Source organism: Taudactylus pleione, unplaced genomic scaffold (assembly GCF_031769625.1).
Source record: "Taudactylus pleione unplaced genomic scaffold, aTauple2 ptg002170l, whole genome shotgun sequence".
Lineage (NCBI taxonomy): Eukaryota > Metazoa > Chordata > Amphibia > Anura > Myobatrachidae > Taudactylus > Taudactylus pleione.
Window position 1 is genome coordinate 200,436 of NW_028286564.1, and position 20,048 is coordinate 220,483.

General features: G+C 46.1%; 1 protein-coding gene across 1 annotated transcript in view; it reads left to right on the top strand.

Moving 5' to 3' along the window:
- The window catches only part of LOC148433693 (proton-coupled zinc antiporter SLC30A2-like), a 104,448-nt gene that overhangs the window by 16,964 nt on the left and 67,436 nt on the right, over positions 1-20,048 (top strand). Inside the window, exons 2-4 of the mRNA XM_088465826.1 lie at positions 4,748-4,953; positions 5,032-5,178; positions 19,764-19,917. Coding sequence (XP_088321952.1) covers positions 4,748-4,953; positions 5,032-5,178; positions 19,764-19,917 — 507 coding nt within the window. The remainder of the gene's footprint in view (positions 1-4,747; positions 4,954-5,031; positions 5,179-19,763; positions 19,918-20,048) is intronic.

Consider the following 20,048-nt stretch of genomic DNA (forward strand, 5'->3'; position numbering starts at 1 on the left):
TATACAGCACACACATATCCTCCATAACCTTTCCTACCCAATTACATCCCCACTATACAGCACACACATAACCTCCATAAGCTATCCTACCCAATTACATCCCCACTATACAGCACACACATATCCTCCATAAGCTATCCTACCCAATTACATCCGCTCTATACAGCACACACATATCCTCCATAAGCTATCCTACCCAATTACATCCCCTCTATATAGCACACACATATCCTCCATAATCTATCCTACCCAATTACATCCCCACTATACAGCACACACATATCCTCCATAATCTATCCTACCCAATTACATCTCCTCTATACAGCACACACATATCCTCCATAAGCTATCCTACCCAATTACATCCCCTCTACACAGCACACACATATCCTCCATAAGCTATCCTACCCAATTACATCTCCTCTATACATCACACACATATCCTCCATAAGCAATCCTACCCAATTACATCCTCTCTACACAGCACACACATATCCTCCATAAGCTATCCTACCCAATTACATCCCCTCTATACAGCACACATATATCCTCCATAAGCTATCCTACCCAATTACATCCTCTCTATACAGCACACACATATCCTCCATAAGCTATCTTACCCAATTACATCCCCTCTATACAGCACACACATATCCTCCAGAAGCTATCCTACCCAATTACATCCCCTCTATACAGCACACACGTATCCTCCATAAGCTATCCTACCCAATTACATCCGCTCTATATAGCACACACATATCCTCCATAAGCTATCCTACCCAATTACATCCCCACTATACAGCACACACATATCCTCCATAAGCTATCCTACCCAATTACATCCCCACTATACAGCACACACATATCCTCCATATGCTATCCTACCCAATTACATCCCCACTATACAGCACACACACATCCTCCATAAGCTATCCTACCCAATTACATCCCCACTATACAGCACACATATCCTTCATAAGCTATCTTACCCAATTACATCCCCACTATACAGCACACACATATCCTCCATAAGCTATCCTACCCAATTACATCCCCACTATACAGCACACACATATCCTCCATAAGCTATCCTACCCAATTACATCCCCACTATACAGCACACACATATCCTCCATAAGCTATCCTACCCAATTACATCCCCTGTATACAGCACACACACATATCCTCCATAAGCTATCCTACCCAATTACATCTCCTCTATACAGCACACACATATCCTCCATAAGCTATCCTACCCAATTACATCCCCTCTATACAGCACAGACATATCCTCCATAAGCTATCCTACTCAATTACATCCCAACTATACAGCACACACATATCCTCCATAAGCTATCCTACCCAATTACATCCCCACTATACAGCACACCCATATCCTCCATAAGCTATCCTACCCAATTACATCCCCACTATACAGCACACACATATCCTCCATAATCTATCCTACCCAATTACATCCCCTCTATACAACACACACACATATCCTCCATAATCTTTCCTACCCAATTACGTCCCCTCTATACAGCACACACATATCCTCCATAATGTATCCTACCCAATTACATCCCCTCTATACAGCACACACATATCCTCCATAACCTATCCTACCCAATTACATCCCCTCTATACAGCACACACATATCCTCCATAACCTATCCTACCCAATTACATCCCCTCTATACAGCACACACACATATCCTCCATAACCTATCCTACCCAATTACATCCCCTCTATACAGCACACACATATCCTCTTAAGCTATCCTACCCAATTACATCTCCTCTATACAGCACACACATATCCTCCATAACCTATCCTACCCAATTACATCCCCTCTATACAGCACACACATATCCTCCATAAGCTATCCTACCCAATTACGTCCCCTCTATACAGCACACACATATCCTCCATAATCTATCTTATGTAATAGGGTGAGAGTTTAGCAGTAACTTCATGTTGGTCGAGTTTTATCTTCAAAATTGGGAATAATCTGGATGAGATTTTATATCGTGAGAGTTTATTTGAGTCTGAAAACCATGTGAGTTTGTTCTCGGGCTCTATTACATGTGGCCCTAAGTGCTGTTCTGCCTTTAACATTGTATACGGTGTGCCACGTTTTTCCTGTTCTGTCGTGGCCGGTGCCTGGTGGGCAGCTGTCATAGTGCCTGGTGGGCAGCAGTCATAGTGCCTGGTGGGCAGCAGTCATAGTACCTGGTGGGCAGCAGTCATAGTACCTGGTGGGCAGCTGTCATAGTGCCTGGTGGGCAGCTGTCATAGTACCCGGTGGGCAGCAGTCATAGTGCCTGGTGGGCAGCAGTCATAGTACCTGGTGGGCAGCAGTCATAGTACCCGGTGGGCAGCAGTCATAGTACCCGGTGGGCAGCAGTCATAGTGCCTGGTGGGCAGCAGTCATAGTGCCTGGTGGGCAGCAGTCATAGTCCCTGGTGGGCAGCAGTCATAGTGCCTGGTGGGCAGCAGTCATAGTGCCTGGTGGGCAGCAGTCATAGTGCCTGGTGGGCAGCAGTCATAGTGCCTGGTGGGCAGCTGTCATAGTGCCTGGTGGGCAGCAGTCATAGTGCCTGGTGGGCAGCAGTCATAGTCCCAGGTGGGCAGCAGTCATAGTACCCGGTGGGCAGCAGTCATAGTACCCGGTGGGCAGCAGTCATAGTGCCTGGTGGGCAGCAGTCATAGTGCCTGGTGGGCAGCAGTCATAGTGCCTGGTGGGCAGCAGTCATAGTGCCTGGTGGGCAGCAGTCATAGTGCCTGGTGGGCAGCAGTCATAGTGCCTGGTGGGCAGCTGCCTTGACAGTCCACATCATTCTGCCACAAGAGACCTGTATTGCTGTGATCTATGCCCCATTTGTGAAATATGACGCTTGACCATCTTATACGTTGCCCATTTCTCCCAGCCAGGGCCCCATAGCAAAATGTACCACTCAGTGGTGATAAATTTATATAACTCATGTAACATTGACAAGAAAGATGGGCCACCCTGCATGCCCCCAGCAGTTTAGTGGAGCCAACTAAGGTGGTTATCCAAAGTTCTCACCGAAGCTCCCGGCCAAAAAGAGAACGTTGAAGGTTTTAGAGTATATATTGGACAAGGTTTTTTTTTTTATGGTCACATAGGCCATTTTTCAATCCAGACAATATTTGGGAGATATTGTTGGGTGTTCCGGTCATATCTTGGCACTGGTTCACACCAGAACCCACCTTTGGAAGTCTGGGGCAGCCAGCACAGGAGCTTGAGGCTGATGCACCTTCAGTTTAGTTAAATCCAACTCACACTGGGCACCTACACCATGGTCTTGGTGCACTTTTTAGCTGTCAGATTAGTCAATGGCTGGGTGATATTACAGTGGAGGCTATTCACTAGATAGGTTTTCAGAAGTAGAAAACCCTGGAGCAGGCTGCCTAGTTTGCTATCAACCATCCTAATCTCAACGGGCATGAAATGCAGGAATTGCTCGATGGTGCTCAATCCCTGTGGCTGCTTCCAGCATTGGCTCCGATCCCTACCAGATATCAGGTAGAGGATAGTCACAGCGGGGTGGAAAACTCTGTGTAGGGATGACTGGACCTCTATGGTGTTTCTGGAATTTACCTGGTAGGTCTCCTGTGTTATAGTGAAACATTTTTGCAAAGCTCTTTGAATCCCTTAAGCAAGCCATTGGGCTTAGGGTGTCCTAGACTTCCAAAGCTCTACCTCACTGTCTGTTCTCCTAAGCCTCTTCCTTACACCTTTATCATAGATTTAAGCATCTTCTGGTGTGTGCTGATGTGTATGGCTGCTTCACTGAAGGGAACACTTCCTCATACCCCATGTACAGGGGCCTTCCAGATCTCAGAGGACACAGCAGGGCTCTTCCAGCTAAGAAGCCCTCATCTGATGAAGCCCTTCCATGTCACCTACAGATTTATTATGTACCCTATACTAGTTCTTTCCAGTCTCTGGTTTACAATGGAATCCATAACTTACAGTCCCTAGCACCACAATCCTGTCCCCAGCAGCCTTGTAACCAGGTCCTGGTTGTGACATCTACACTAGGCTTGTGCTATGGATTTACTATTTCACACTAATCTAGACAGAACTACATATGAGTGAATATATCACATGAAACATTACACCAGTCTGGTGTCACCACCATAAATCATTGCGCCAGTCCGGTGACACCGCCATAAATCATTGCACCAGTCTGGTGACACCACCATAAATCATTGCACCAGTCCGGTGACACCACCATAAATCATTGCACCAGTCTGGAGACAACCGCCATAAATCATTGCACCAGTCTGGTGACATCACCATGAATCATTGCATCAGTCTGGTGACACCACCATAAATCATTGCACCAGTCCGGTGATACTACCATAAATCATTGCACCAGTCTGGTGACACCACTATAAATCATTGCACCAGTCTGGTGACACCACCATAAATCATTGCACCAGTCTGGTGACATCACAGATTTGTTCATTAAGTTCCATAATGAGGAAATGACACAGTGCACACCTGGGGCCCATTATTCTGGGACTCCATCAGTGGTGGATCCCAATAGAAAGTATTAACCCAAAACCAAATTCAGGGAAACTGCTGAAGGCCTTAGCCCAAAGCTTGCGTGTCTCTGACATAACGACACACATCCATTATAGCAGACATACAGTTACCACCTATTGCACTTGCGATTGGCACCATAATATTCCTCCTTCTCGCCATCTCAGTCTTTTCACAGCGAGCAAGGATCTGTTCCCAGGATTTCCCTTTCAGAATGGAGGTTCGGCAGTGTCCATTGAGTTGGAGAGATCGGTGTCCCGACACTGCCATGGACCAAGCATCTCCTCGGACAGTCAGCAGAAGCTGCAAGCTCGGAGGAAGCTGTACTTTGCCTGTGGCGTGTGTTTCCTCTTCATGGTCGGGGAGGTTGTAGGTAACTATTGAGGAGATACTTTTCACTGTTTTTGTGAATTACAAAGTACTTTTTCCTGATGTGTCCTTCGTCTTCTAGGGGGGTATATTGCCCATAGTCTGGCCATCATGACAGACGCAGCACATCTCCTTACTGATCTGGGCAGTATGTGTGTCAGCATCTTCTCCTTGTGGATCTCAACCCGACCACCAACAAAGACCATGACGTTTGGCTGGCACCGCTCAGGTGAGTGTCTGCTGTAGCCAAACTAAATATATTCCACACACAGAAGGCATAATACTACACAGAGGAACATATTATACCCCACACACAGAAGGCATAATACTACACAGAGGAACATATACCCCACACACAGAAGGCATAATAATACACAGAGGAACATATTATACCCCACACACAGAAGGCATAATAATACACAGAGGAACATATTATACCCCACACACAGAAGGCATAATAATACACAGAGGAACATATTATACACCACACACAGAAGGCATAATAATACACAGAGGAACATATTATACACCACACACAGAAGGCATAATAATACACAGAGGAACATATTATACACCACACACAGAAGGCATAATAATACACAGAGGAACATATTATACACCACACACAGAAGGCATAATAATACACAGAGGAACATATTATACACCACACACAGAAGGCATAATAATACATAGAGGAACATATTATACACCACACACAGAAGGCATAATAATACACAGAGGAACATATTATACACCACACACAGAAGGCATAATAATACACAGAGGAACATATTATACACCACACACAGAAGGCATAATAATACACAGAGGAACATATTATACACCACACACAGAAGGCATAATAATACACAGAGGAACATATTATACACCACACACAGAAGGCATAATAATACACAGAGGAACATATTATACCCCACACACAGAAGGCATAATAATACACAGAGGAACATATTATACCCCACACAGAGAAGGCATAATAATACACAGAGGAACTTATTATACACCACACACAGAAGATGTAATAATACACAGGGGAACATATTCTACCCCACACACAGAAGGCATAATACTACACAGAGGAACATATTATACCCCACACACAGAAGATGTAATAATACACAGTGGAACATATTATACCCCACACACAGAAGGCATAATAATACACAGAGGAACATATTATACCCCACACACAGAAGGCATAATAATACACAGAGGAACATATTATACCCCACACACAGAAGGCATAATAATACACAGAGGAACATATTATACCCCACACAGAGAAGGCATAATAATACACAGAGGAACTTATTATACACCACACAGAGAAGGCATAATAATACACAGAGGAACATATTATACCCCAAACACAGAAGATGTAATAATACACAGGGGAACATATTATACCCCACACACAGAAGGCATAATACTACACAGAGGAACATATTATACCCCACACACAGAAGATGTAATAATACACAGGGAACATATTCTACCCCACACACAGAAGATGTAATAATACACAGGGGAACATAATATACCCCACACACAGAAGATGTAATAATACACAGAGGAACATATTATACACCACACACAGAAGGCATAAAAATACACAGAGGAACATGTTATACCTCACACACAGAAGGCATAATAATACACAGAGGAACATATTATACCCCAAACACAGAAGAAGTAATAATACACAGGGGAACATATTATACCCCACACACAGAAGGCATAATACTACACAGAGGAACATATTATACCCCACACACAGAAGATGTAATAATACACAGGGAACATATTCTACCCCACACACAGAAGGCATAATACTACACAGGGGAACATATTATACCCCACACACAGAAGATGTAATTATACACAGAGGAACATATTCTACCCCACACACAGAAGGCATAATACTACACAGAGGAACATATTATACCCCACACACAGAAGATGTAATAATACACAGGGGAACATATTATACCCCACACACAGAAGGCATAATACTACACAGGGGAACATATTATACCCCACACACAGAAGATGTAATTATACACAGAGGAACATATTCTACCCCACACACAGAAGGCATAATACTACACAGAGGAACATATTATACCCCACACACAGAAGATGTAATAATACACAGGGGAACATATTATACCCCAAACACAGAAGATGTAATAATACACAGTGGAACATATACCCCACACACAGAAGATGTAATAATACACAGGGGAACCTATTCTACCCCACACACAGAAGGCATAATACAACACAGAGGAACATATTATACCCCACACACAGAAGATGTAATAATACACAGGGGAACATATTCTACCCCACACACAGAAGGCGTAATAATACACAGAGGAACATATTATACACCACACACAGAAGGCATAGAAATACACAGAGGAACATATTATACCTCACACACAGAAGGCATAATAAATTATAATACACAGAGGAACATATTATACCCCAAACACAGAAGATGTAATAATACACAGGGGAGCATATTATACCCCACACACAGAAGGCATAATACTACACAGAGGAACATATTATACCCCAAACACAGAAGATGTAATAATACACAGTGGAACATATTATACCCCACACACAGAAGGCATAATACTACACAGGGGAACATATTATACCCCACACACAGAAGATGTAATAATACACAGAGGAACATATTATACACCACACACAGAAGGCATAATACTACACAGGGGAACATATTATACCCCACACACAGAAGGCATAATAATACACAGAGGAACATATTATACCCCAAACACAGAAGATGTAATAATACACAGTGGAACATATTCTACCTCACACACAGAAGGCGTAATAATACACAGAGGAACATATTATACACCACACACAGAAGGCATAATAATACACAGAGGAACATATTATACCTCACACACAGAAGGCATAATAAATTATAATACACAGAGGAACATATTATACCCCAAACACAGAAGATGTAATAATACACAGGGGAACATATTATACCCCACACACAGAAGGCATAATACTACACAGAGGAACATATTATACCCCACACACAGAAGATGTAATAATACACAGGGAAACATATTCTACCCCACACACAGAAGGCATAATACTACACAGAGGAACATATTAAACCCCACACACAGAAGATGTAATAATACACAGGGGAACATATTATACCCCAAACACAGAAGATGTAATAATACACAGTGGAACATATTACACCCCACACACAGAAGGCATAATACTACACAGGGGAACATATTATACCCCACACACAGAAGATGTAATAATACACAGAGGAACATATTATACACCACACACAGAAGGCATAATAATACACAGAGGAACATATTATACCTCACACACAGAAGGCATAATAAATTATAATACACAGAGGAACATATTATACCCCAAACACAGAAGATGTAATAATACACAGGGGAGCATATTATACCCCACACACAGAAGGCATAATACTACACAGAGGAACATATTATACCCCAAACACAGAAGATGTAATAATACACAGTGGAACATATTATACCCCACACACAGAAGGCATAATACTACACAGGGGAACATATTATACCCCACACACAGAAGATGTAATAATACACAGAGGAACATATTATACACCACACACAGAAGGCATAATACTACACAGGGGAACATATTATACCCCACACACAGAAGGCATAATAATACACAGAGGAACATATTATACCCCAAACACAGAAGATGTAATAATACACACTAGAATCCATTACACCCCACAAAGCAGGACGTGTAATAATACACAGGGGATCCTATTATACCCCACACAAAACAGATGTAACATTACATAGATAGACATATTATACTCCCCATACAGGAGATGTAATAATTCACAGAGGAACATATTATACTATATACGGCATAAGGTGTATTAATAAACAGAGGAAAAAACGATACTTCAGAACATGTAATACCCCATACAGCAGGAGGAGTAATTATACGCAGGGGAGAATGTTATATCCAACACATCAGGAGATGTAATAATACACAGAGAGACATATTATGCCCCACACACACAGAAGATGTAATAATACACAGAGAGACATATTATAACCCACACACGCAGGAGATGTAATACACAGGATAATACATCATACTCCACATAACAGCAAATGTAATAATACATAGGGGAGCATATTATACCCTACACACAGGAGATGTAATACACAGAGAGACATATTATACTACACACTGCGGGAGGAGTAATTATACTCAGGGGAGCATGTTATATCCAACACATCAGGAGATGTAATAATACAAAGAGACACATATTATACCCCACACACACACAGGAGATGTAATAATACACAGAGAGACATATTATACCCCACACACACAGGAGATGTAATACACAGGTGAATACATCATACTCCACATAACAGCAAATGTAATAATACACAGGAGAGACATATTATACCCCACACACACAGGAGATGTAATAATACACAGAGAGACATATTATACCCCACACACACAGGAGATGTAATAATACACAGAGAGACATATTATACCCCACACACACACAGGAGATGTAATAATACACAGAGAAACATATTATACCCTACACACAGGAGATGTAATATACTACACACTGCGGGAGGTGTAATAATACACAGGGGAGCATATTATAGCCTACACACAGGAGATGTAATACACAGAGAGATATATAATACTACACACTGCGGGAGGTGTAATAATACACAGAGGAACTGGTAAGCTGGGTACACATTACACAATATATATTCCGGGATGTAATGGAATGGCCATATAGTGTGCACTCTGAAAACCACCCAATTGATCATGCAATGAATCAGGTGATCGTATCTTCCCATCAGGGGGTGTGCTGTACATACGATGGGAAGGTGCCACGGACAATGCGGTATAATTTACATAAGACATGCAACGATATATCGTACAGAAGATCGTGGACTGTGTATGGCGATGCAATATATGGTTATATGGTCATCCAGGTGTGAACCCAGCTTTAAGTTTGTAGCAGAAATCACAAGACCTCCAGGTGTAGGTTGGCATAAACAGAATCTATATGCAGAATATCAAATACAGAAGCTCACTTGCAGAGCATAGGGTAGATAAAGGAGTGGTGTATTCCCAGTAGGAATACACTCACAGTATTATATCAGCACAAACAGGGTAAATCCACCGACTTAACCAAAGCCCATCATCTGGCAGGAGACCCCAATGTAACTCCACCACATTATCACCACTCCATGTGGATGATGTAGCTGCGTTGAGTGATTAAAATGCAGGCATGACTGGATGCGGATTAGCAGCTGTGTCAGAAGACCGGACCAAAGAATACAGCACAGGAAACATGGCGGCTGTAACATACAAAACCAAAAATATATATTGCACAGACAATAAACCATACGGTTTCACATGTCCCATTAAGGCTTCTAAGACATGGTCTGAAATTTCACAAAACCTATTGAATTTCTGCCTCTCAAACTTAAAGCAATGAAATTCTGATGATTAAGGCGTCAGCAATACAGATATGTTATGCCATCACACCCTGTGGTTAGCTGCAGATTCAGCACTCTCACAGAGTGAGATTGCTGTCACACACAAAATGGTGGAGCTGCTAATTCACAGAATTATGTGCTCATTGGAATACACACCTGCAGTCTATGCAACTGAGGTCTGAGCATTTATGGGGCACACACATCCCACTCAGTGCCCACAATCTTCCCATTCAGTCACCACAATAATCCCACTGGGTTCCAACATCCTTCTCACTCCATACAAACCATCTTATTCAAAATACACATTCAGCTCCCTAATTGCTAAAACTAAAACGATCATACTCTGTCTATGCATCTACACTATCTTCCCCTATACACCTCCATGCTGCTATATCTTCCCCAATTCCTACTGCTATGTGTTCTCCCAACTGTGCTAGTCTGTATTCCCTCATCCGCACCAGTGTGTCTTTACCCATCTGCACTGCTCTGTCTTCCCATGTTCATGCCACTCTCTACCCCCATCCACATCGCTCTGTCCCCCCAAACCGTGCCACTCTTTTTCACCCCTATCTGCACCACTTTGACTCCCCCACTTCTGTACTGCTTAGGGTCATATTCAATAGGCTGCGAGAATAGCAAAAAACCCGCACCCTGCGAGGTTTTTCCTGCAGGTGCGGGTTTTTTGCTATTCTATTTGGTGCGTGTTTGTTTTAAAACACGCACCGTGAGGTTTTTTTCACGCACCTCCTCAGCAAGCGTGATTCTTTCTAAAATCGATGACACTGGAGCCTCAGTACAATGGGGACGTCCCAGAGCTTACATCCCGGGTGGGAGAGCGCTGAGAGCCCTCCAACACCGCACGGCCAAACTCCGAAGCGGAGACAGCAAAAGTATCAAAACGATAGAATCGTAGGAAGGTATGTGTGCCTGACCAAGTGGCTGCTCTACAAAGCTGGCTTAAGGAAACCCCGCGAGCATCCGCCCATGAAGGACCTACCGAGCGCGTAGAATGCGCCGTAATAGGACCCGTTATTTGAAAGCCATCACGTATGCTTGCCTGATAGTGAAGCGAATCCATCTAAAAATGGTCTGTTTGGAGGCCGGCCAACCTGGACGGGTCACATCAAACCGAATAAACAAAGCATCTGATTTACGGAGGGAGGCAGTCCTGTCAACGTAAATCCAGAGTGCTCTGACTACATCCAAGGATTTTGAATTGGAAGAGTCATCCTTAAACACCGGAACCACGATAGGCTGGTTTATATGAAAGGCCGTCACCACTTTGGGGAGAAAAGCCCTTTGAGTACGCAGCTCCGCCCTATCCTCATGGAAAATAAGATAAGGAGGGCGGCAGGATAAAGCACTGAGGGCCTGATTCAGAGCCGCACGCTCTGACCAGAGCGCTCGCTCTGAATCAGGGCCCTCCTACTTAAAAATGGAGCGGCCTCTTGGACGCTCGCATAGCTGTGGGTGACCACCCACAGCTTATGCGAGCGTCCATGATGATGGTCGCGATGGTCTAGACCATCGGGCTTGCGACGAGACCCTGCGGTGGGGTCTCGGAGACCGCAAGCCCTGGAGTGATTTTGGCTCTATCAGAGCCAAAATCACTCACACTGACATCACTAGTGATGTCAGTGGGGCCGGACCCAGACGGTAGGCGTTTCCATGGGAACGCCTCCATCTGGCAGCCACGCCCCCGGCACGCCCACCAAAGGGGGAGTGCTGTCACTCACCATCGACAGCACGCCCCCTTTGGTGCGAGACCCGGGGCGACAGCTTGGCTGTCGCTATCCGGGTCTCGCGCATGCGCACGACGGAGCTCTCTCCGTCGTGTGCATGCGCATTTGGGGACCATCGACCCGCTTGCGAGCGTCCTGCGCTCGCGAGCTGGTCTGAATGAGACCCAGAGTACTGACACACGCCTTGCCGAAGCGAGAGCCAACAACAGAACCACCTTCCAGGTTAAGTACTTTATCTCCACTCTCTGTAATGGCTCAATAGTATCAGACTGGAGGAAGGCCAACACCAAATCCAAATCCCATGGTGCTGTGGGAGGCACAAAGGGGGGTTGAATCCTCACAACTCCCTGGAGAAAAGTCTGTATATCCAGAAGCAAAGACAATTTCCTCTGAAAGAAAATGGACAACGCGGATACCTGTACCTTTTAATGAACCAAGACGAAGGCCCACTGTGAGACCAGCCTGAAGAAAAAGAAGGAGACGTGATACCTTAAAGACTGACGGAGGAGAATTACGTCTCTCACACCAAGCCACATATGTCTTCCATATGCGGTAGTAATGTTGAGAAGTGACTTCTTTCCTAGCCCGAATCATTGTGGGAATCACACTAGACAGAATACCCTTCTTTCTGAGGACGGCCCTTTCAGTAGCCAGGCCGTCAAACGAAGCCGCCTTAAGCGCCCAGACTTCAATGGCCTTATTTACCCAACAACTGACTAGTGCTGGACGCATCAAAACCCCCTGCAACTGTATACAAGGATTTCAATGTGTGTTCCATCTTCCTATCCGAGGTTTCCTTTAGGGAAACCGCGCCAGGCACCGGAAGCACCGTTTTCTTAGAAAGACGGGCTACTGACGGGTCCACTGCTGGTGGAGTTTCACATAATCTCCTACTGTCAGGTGGGAAAGGGTAATAAGACAGATATTTCTTAGAAATGTGAAATTTTTTGTCTGGGTGTTTCCATGCGGAAGAGAATCTCATCCAGCTCTTCTGATGCTGGAAAGGTAACAGACTGTTTAAATCTTTTACCGAAAATAGATGGTTTTTCAGTAACCTCTAAATCCTCTACATGTAACACCTGGCGTACTGCTGAAATTAAAGCATCCACGCCCTGAGATGCAGGTTCGGGGTCCTCAGGAATGTAAGTCTCCTCTTCCTGAACTTCGCCCTCCTCAGGGTCCTGCAACTCCTCATCTGACTCATCCCAGTGTAAGGGATTATGGATCAATCTCTAACTAAGGACCTGAGCAGGAGAAGAAGCAGCAGGTGGGGCCTGGGACATGGCTTTTGTAAGTCCCCCACAGATCTGGCCAGAGAGTGAGCCCAGTCTGGTTCAGCTGTTGTCTGTCTCAGCCTCTCCCTGTCCTTATGAGCTGATTCCAGCTCTGATGACAGATTTGATATAACTGCAGCCAATTGATCAGACCACATAGGCTGGGCTACAAGATCAGTATCCTGAGGTATAGACACATTTATCACACAGTAAGGAAGCGTCAGACTGTCCCTGTGTGAATTTCTCACCACAAGTCTTACATGAAAAAGACTTTGGTGCAGCTTTAGACCCCTTGGTAGACATGTCTCTAGTACAGACCACCACACACACACACACACACACACACACACACACACACAGTAATGCATTATACAATCACACCACACAGAGACCTGAAAGGGGCACAGAGGGAGATAAACTAGAATACTTGCAGCGCTAACAGAATACTGCTGATAACAAGGATAAAAATGCAAGTGATACACAGAGTACTAGCCTGACTCCTGCACAGCTCTCTCTCCACCCTGCAGTGCGTGTAAAATGGCCACCAGCGTCCTTCTGGAAGCGCTGAGGCTGCTGGGAGGCATAGCCCCCCCCTCGCTATGGCGCTGTCAGCGCTAGCGGAGTGCACTGTGAATGCCCGCCTGAATACATGTCCTGGCTCCTCTGCTAACCAGGTAGCCAGGAAACACTAACCTTAGCCCTGCCCGTGCTGCCGGCGGCGGGCATATGCTACTGGGTCCCGCGACGTGCACTGCATGCAGCGCGTCTTTGGGTACCCCAGAGACTGAGGTCTCTGTAGCAGGAGAACTCAGCGCAAACCGCATGCAGCAGCGCTGAGGATCTCCCCGGCAGCTTCCTCGGCGCAGACAGGCAGGGGCAGTAGGCTGCCTGTCTGTCCTCAATGCTTGAGTATATTTCCGGAGCCCTAAGGAGGCTTACGTCCAGCTCCCAGGGCACATTTTTTAGACTGACCTGGGGGGGGGTATAGAGGGGGAGGAGCTAGCTACCAGTAGCTTTTTATTTAAAGGTGCCAGCTCCCGGGTAACACACTCCTATACCCCATTGTACTGAGGCTCCAGTGTCCCCTGTGGAATCGGAGAGAGGGATTTATCGGTAAGTACCAAAATCCTATTTTTAGGTAAAATCCCCGGGACTTGCTGTGACACCCCTGCAGCACCCCCTCTGGATACTTCCAATTGCTTAATAAGTCCTCAATTAACTTAATTAATCCATGATTGCTGCAGCTCTGTCTTCTCCATCCTGCGTCGGGAGCCGGCTCTTCTGCAGCAGCGATGAGTATGTGTGTGGTGTATGTAACTGTGTATGAGTGTGTGTGTGTGCCGCCGCAGTGTTTGTGTGGCCCCCCGGAATGGGCACTGGGAGAACTACATCTCCCAGCAGCCCTCTCTCCAGTAATAAGAGAGAGGGGAGGCCACTGGGAGCCGCGGAGACCAATGGAGACTCCAGGTAAGGTAAGTGGAGGTTTTTTAAAAAAATAAATAATAATAATTACGAACTGAAAACGCTGCGACCAGTATTTTTGGAATTGAATACCGCGGGTATCGGGAGCGCGCATACCTGCGGTATTTCTAAATTGGGTGCAGGGGACGCAAAGTTTTTACCTCGCTAAACCTAACATCCAATTGTATATGCCCCATTAATCTTCCCCACTCTACACACCTTTCTGTGTCACCCATCCACGCTGCTGTCTCCTCCCCCATCCACACCACTCTTACCTCATCTGTGCAGCTCTATCCTCTGCTCAGACCTCAGTTGCATATACTGCATGTGTGTATTCCAATGAGCACACAATTCTGTGAATTAGCAGCTCCACCATTTTGTGAGTAACAGCAATCTCACTCTGTGAAAGTGCTAAATCTACAATTAACTACAGGGTGTCATGGCATACTATATCTGTATTGCGCAAGGAACATGATCATTAAGGCGTCAGGGGAGAAGGGCAACAAAATGGTATACTAGCGCTGGTGGTGGAGGGGACAGCACACAGGTGGTGTTTTGGGGGTGCATAGGGAGAGACGGCTCAGGGGGTAGACTGCAGGCGTGCAGGGCAGTGGGGAAGTGCACAGGGGCAGCAGCGGGGGACAGAAAGGCTCAGTGGCACCGATAGTCCCAGCCCTGAACTGCTTCTTAAGACCCCTAACACGGAACGATGTGCTCACAATGTAATATCGTGACAATTTCCCTTGAAGACTCCCCGGTACTCAAAGACACAACATGGTACTTAAACAGCACATTTTGACTTGGAAACTATCGTGCAAGATCTAAAGATAGCTGACTGCATACACAGACCAGACGCCTGGGTAAGAGAAGTGGTCTCCCACGGATATGTCCTCTCCTTCCTGAGTTGACCCCCCCCCAGTAGTTCTTTTGCATATGGCCTCCATCGGAACAAAGCAAGGCCCTGCTGCTCCAAATGGCCATTCAGTCCTTACTGCTCTCAGGAGTATTAAGTCCGGTCCCCTCCTAACAGTGAGGGAAGGGCTATTATTCGACCCTTTTCTTAGTTCAGAAACCCAATGGGTCTCATCGGTCTATCCTCACCCTCAAGTCTCTGAACAAGTTTAATCAGGGTGCCCAGGTTTCATATGGAAACCCTCCACTCTATTATCCTGGCTATGGAGTCTGGTGACTTTATGGTGTCTCTGGACATTCAGAACATTTACCTACATGTACCTATAGCGCCTTCTCATCAACAATATCTCTGGTTTGCTATACTACAGCAACATTACCAATTTCAGGCTCTGCCTTTTGGCCATTCAATGGCTCCTCAGTTTTTACCAAGATCATGGCAGTTATGGCGGCCTATATTCATCGTCAAGGGATCAGACTGCTCCCATACTTAAACGATCTTTTGCTGTTGGCCAGCTCCCCAGAAATTCTTCACCGCCATCTACAGGTAACCATTTATTTTCTATAAATGCACAGTTGGCTGATCAACTGGAAAAAGTCTTCCTTGACACCTTCTCAAAGAATGGTACATCTGGGAGCCCTCCTGGAAAATCTCGTATTACAACACCAGGTGCGCAGACTACTACACAGTCACCGAGTGTCAATTCACTACGCAATGCAGACTTTGGGATCCATGGTGTCCACCTTCAACATGGTGGAGTTCGCTCAGTTTCACTCCAGGCCCCTACAACACCTGATCCTCTCCAGGTGGAACGGGCTGCCCCATCTGCTCAGATCCCAGACAATGGGTCTCCCTGGAGGTTCAGCTGTCCCTAGCCTGGTGGCTACAGATGTCCCACTTAGACAAGGGACGCCCCTTTTGTATCCTGGACGGATATCCACCACGGACGTAAAACGTAATCCTCCGCGGGTGGGGCACAGTGACTGACCAGCACTCCTTTCGAGGTGGTCTTACCAATCAACGTCCTGAAACTCCAAGCTATTTACAGAGCTCTCACCGGTACAAGTACAGCCCGACAACGCCACGGAAGTGGCCTACCTCAATCACTGAGGAGGCACTCGTAGTCGGACAGCAATGGCAGAAGTGGCCCGCATTCTCACATGGGCCGAATGCCATCTCCCAACCATTTCCGCAGTGTGCATTACAGGAATTCTCAATTGGGAAGCGGATTTCCTCAGCTGTCACGACGTGCATGCAGGAGAGTGGTCTCTATATCCAGAAGTCTTTCAACTCCTGGTGGACAAATGGGATTTACCGGATGTGGACCTTTTGGCCTCAAGACACAACCACAAACTTCCAGTGTATGGAGCCAGGACAAGGGATCCCAACACAGACTTCGTGGACGCATTATCAGTGAGGTGGACTTTCCATTTGGCGTACCTTTTTCCTCCAATATCCCTTCTTCCTCAGGTTCTTCGTAAGTTCAAACAGGAAGGGGGCACAGTCCTGTTGGTAGCTCCATCTTGGCCTTGACGCCATTGGTACTCCGATCTTCAAAATCTCTCCATAGATGCTTCTCTTCAACCAGACCTGTTGTCTCAGGGTCCCTGTCTACATCCGGACCTAGCCCGTCTCTCTTTAACGGCTTGGCTCTTGAGACATCTCTCCTAAAGGCTATGGGATTTTCTAGCTCTGTGGTTCAGACCACGCTCAGTGCACGTAAACTGGCCTTGGCCAGAATTTATCACCAGATATGGCATACATATTTCCAGTGGTGTGCTCCAAGAATCTATGACCCTCAAGTTTTTAAGGCTTCTAGAATACTTGCCTTTCATTAGGCTGGATTGGACCTTGGACTCCGCCTGGCATCTCTGAAAGTGCACGTCTCCGCTCTGTCCATTTGGTTCCAGCGCATAATTGCTCCTTTAATGGATGTTCACACCTTCCTACAAGGTGTTCTATGTATACAACCTCCCTTTGTCCCTCCTGTGGCTCCGTGGGATTTGTCAGTGGTTCTCCACACACTTCAGGAACTTCCATTCGAACCCCTGGAATCAGTGAATGTCAAGTGGCTCACTGCAAAGACTCTGGACCTCATTCAGTGCCGCTCGCAAAATGAGGGCGGCCGCATCTAAAACATGATCCAGCCTCCTGGCCGCTCGCTAGGCTGTGGGTTACCACCCACAGCTTTAACGAGCCGCCACGATGATGATCGCGAAGGTCAAGACCAAGCCCCAGAGAGCTTTCGGCTCTAATAGAGCCGGAAGCTCTCCCACTGATATCACTGGTGATGTCAGTGGGGCCGCCCACAAACGGTAAGCGTTCATTTGGGAACACCTCTGTTTGCGAAGCCATGTCTACAAAATGGGTCGAGCTGTCAATCAACATCAACAGCCGCCCCTTTTGTAGTGAGCCCCGGAGCGAGAAAATTTCTCTCTTGCTCCGGGGTTTGCGCACGCGTAGTGCGACCGCTGCGCGTGTGCGCACAGCCAAACATCGACCCACTTGCGAGAGGGTCTGAATGAGGTCCTCTGTTTCTTCTGGCTATAGCATCTGCCCGTAGAGTATTGGATTTATGGGCTCTTTCATGTCGCTCCCCCTTTTTAATCTTTCATCAGGACAGGGTTGTTCTTAGAACACGCCCGGGCTTCCTTCCCAAGGTGGTTTTCGTTTCTACCTTAATGAGGAAATTGTGGTCCTGTCCTTTCAATCACCAGACCTCTCGGCAGGTGAGGCTTCTTTAGATGTGGTCCATGCTCTGAAGATCTACGTGGACCATACTAGTGCCATCAGAAAATCAGACTCCCTCTTCATCTTATTTGGATTCCATAAGAAGGGATGGCCAGCTAATAAACAGACTGTGGCCAGATGACTTCGCATGACTATCTCACAGGCTTACACTCAGATGGGCCTTCCTGTGCTGGCTAAAGTATCTGCTCATTCTACTCGCTCTGTGGGTCCCTCGTGAGAAGGCCTGGCGTGGCGTCTCTGCTGAACAGCTATGCAAGGCGGCCACGTGGTCTTCTGTCCACACCTTTCTTGGGTTTTATGTCTTTGATACATTTGCCTCTCAGGATACTTCCTTCGGACGCAGGGTTCTCCTCTCAGACCAGGAGCATTTGGGACATCCCCATTGTCTCCCCTGGACCCTGAAGAAGAAAAGGAGAGTTATGGTAAAACTTACCTTGGTTAACTCTTTCTTCGAAGTCCATAGGGTCCACAAGGCACCCACCCTGACACACCTGACTTCTATGGGTTTCTTCTCTTGGTCACTTGTTTCTTTCTCTGTGTGAGAGTGAGATTTCTCAGTGTACCAGTCTTCCGTCTCTCCTCTTCTGCTCCTGCCTTGGGCTTGTTAACAAAACTGAAGTGCCCTCAGGTTGTTGGCGGAGTATAGGGGGAAGGACCGGAGCATCCTGGGATTGAAAAGCTTTGCTGTTGATGTCGGGTCCTCCAAGTTCCACCTACACCCCATTGTCTCCCCTGTGGACCCTATGGACTTCGAAGAAAGAGAGTTAACAAGGGTAAGTTTTACCATAACTAATTTTTTCAAGGGTGCCCTAGAACAAAGACTTCACTTGAGAAGATGCAGCTACACGTCGTCAGACATATGGCCAATTGTGGAACGCAGGCAGACATATCGCTATTTGCGACTTGTCAGCAGACATATGGCCAGTTGTGGCACGTTGGCAGACATATGGCCAGTTGTGGCACGTTGGCAGATATATGGCCAGTTGTGGCACGTCGGCAGACATATGACCAGTTGTTGCTGTGTTTAGTTGGTTCGCTGCAGGTTTTGGTGTCTTATTGGTTTATGCTCATTTCACTTGTAGAGATCCTGGGGGCTTTGGCTTCGGTCCTCTCCATTTGGATAGTGACGGGTATTCTGCTGTACCTGGCCACCGCTCGGATCATCAACAGTGACTATGACATCGATGGGCACGTCATGCTAATCACATCCGGCTGTGCTGTTCTTGTCAACTTCATGTGAGTATAGAAACAACATGTTTACTCCCAGTTTATTTATTTATTACCACTTATTTCTATAGCGCACACATATTCCGCAGCGCTTTACAGAGGATATTTGGCCATTCACATCAGTCCCTGCCCCAGTGGAG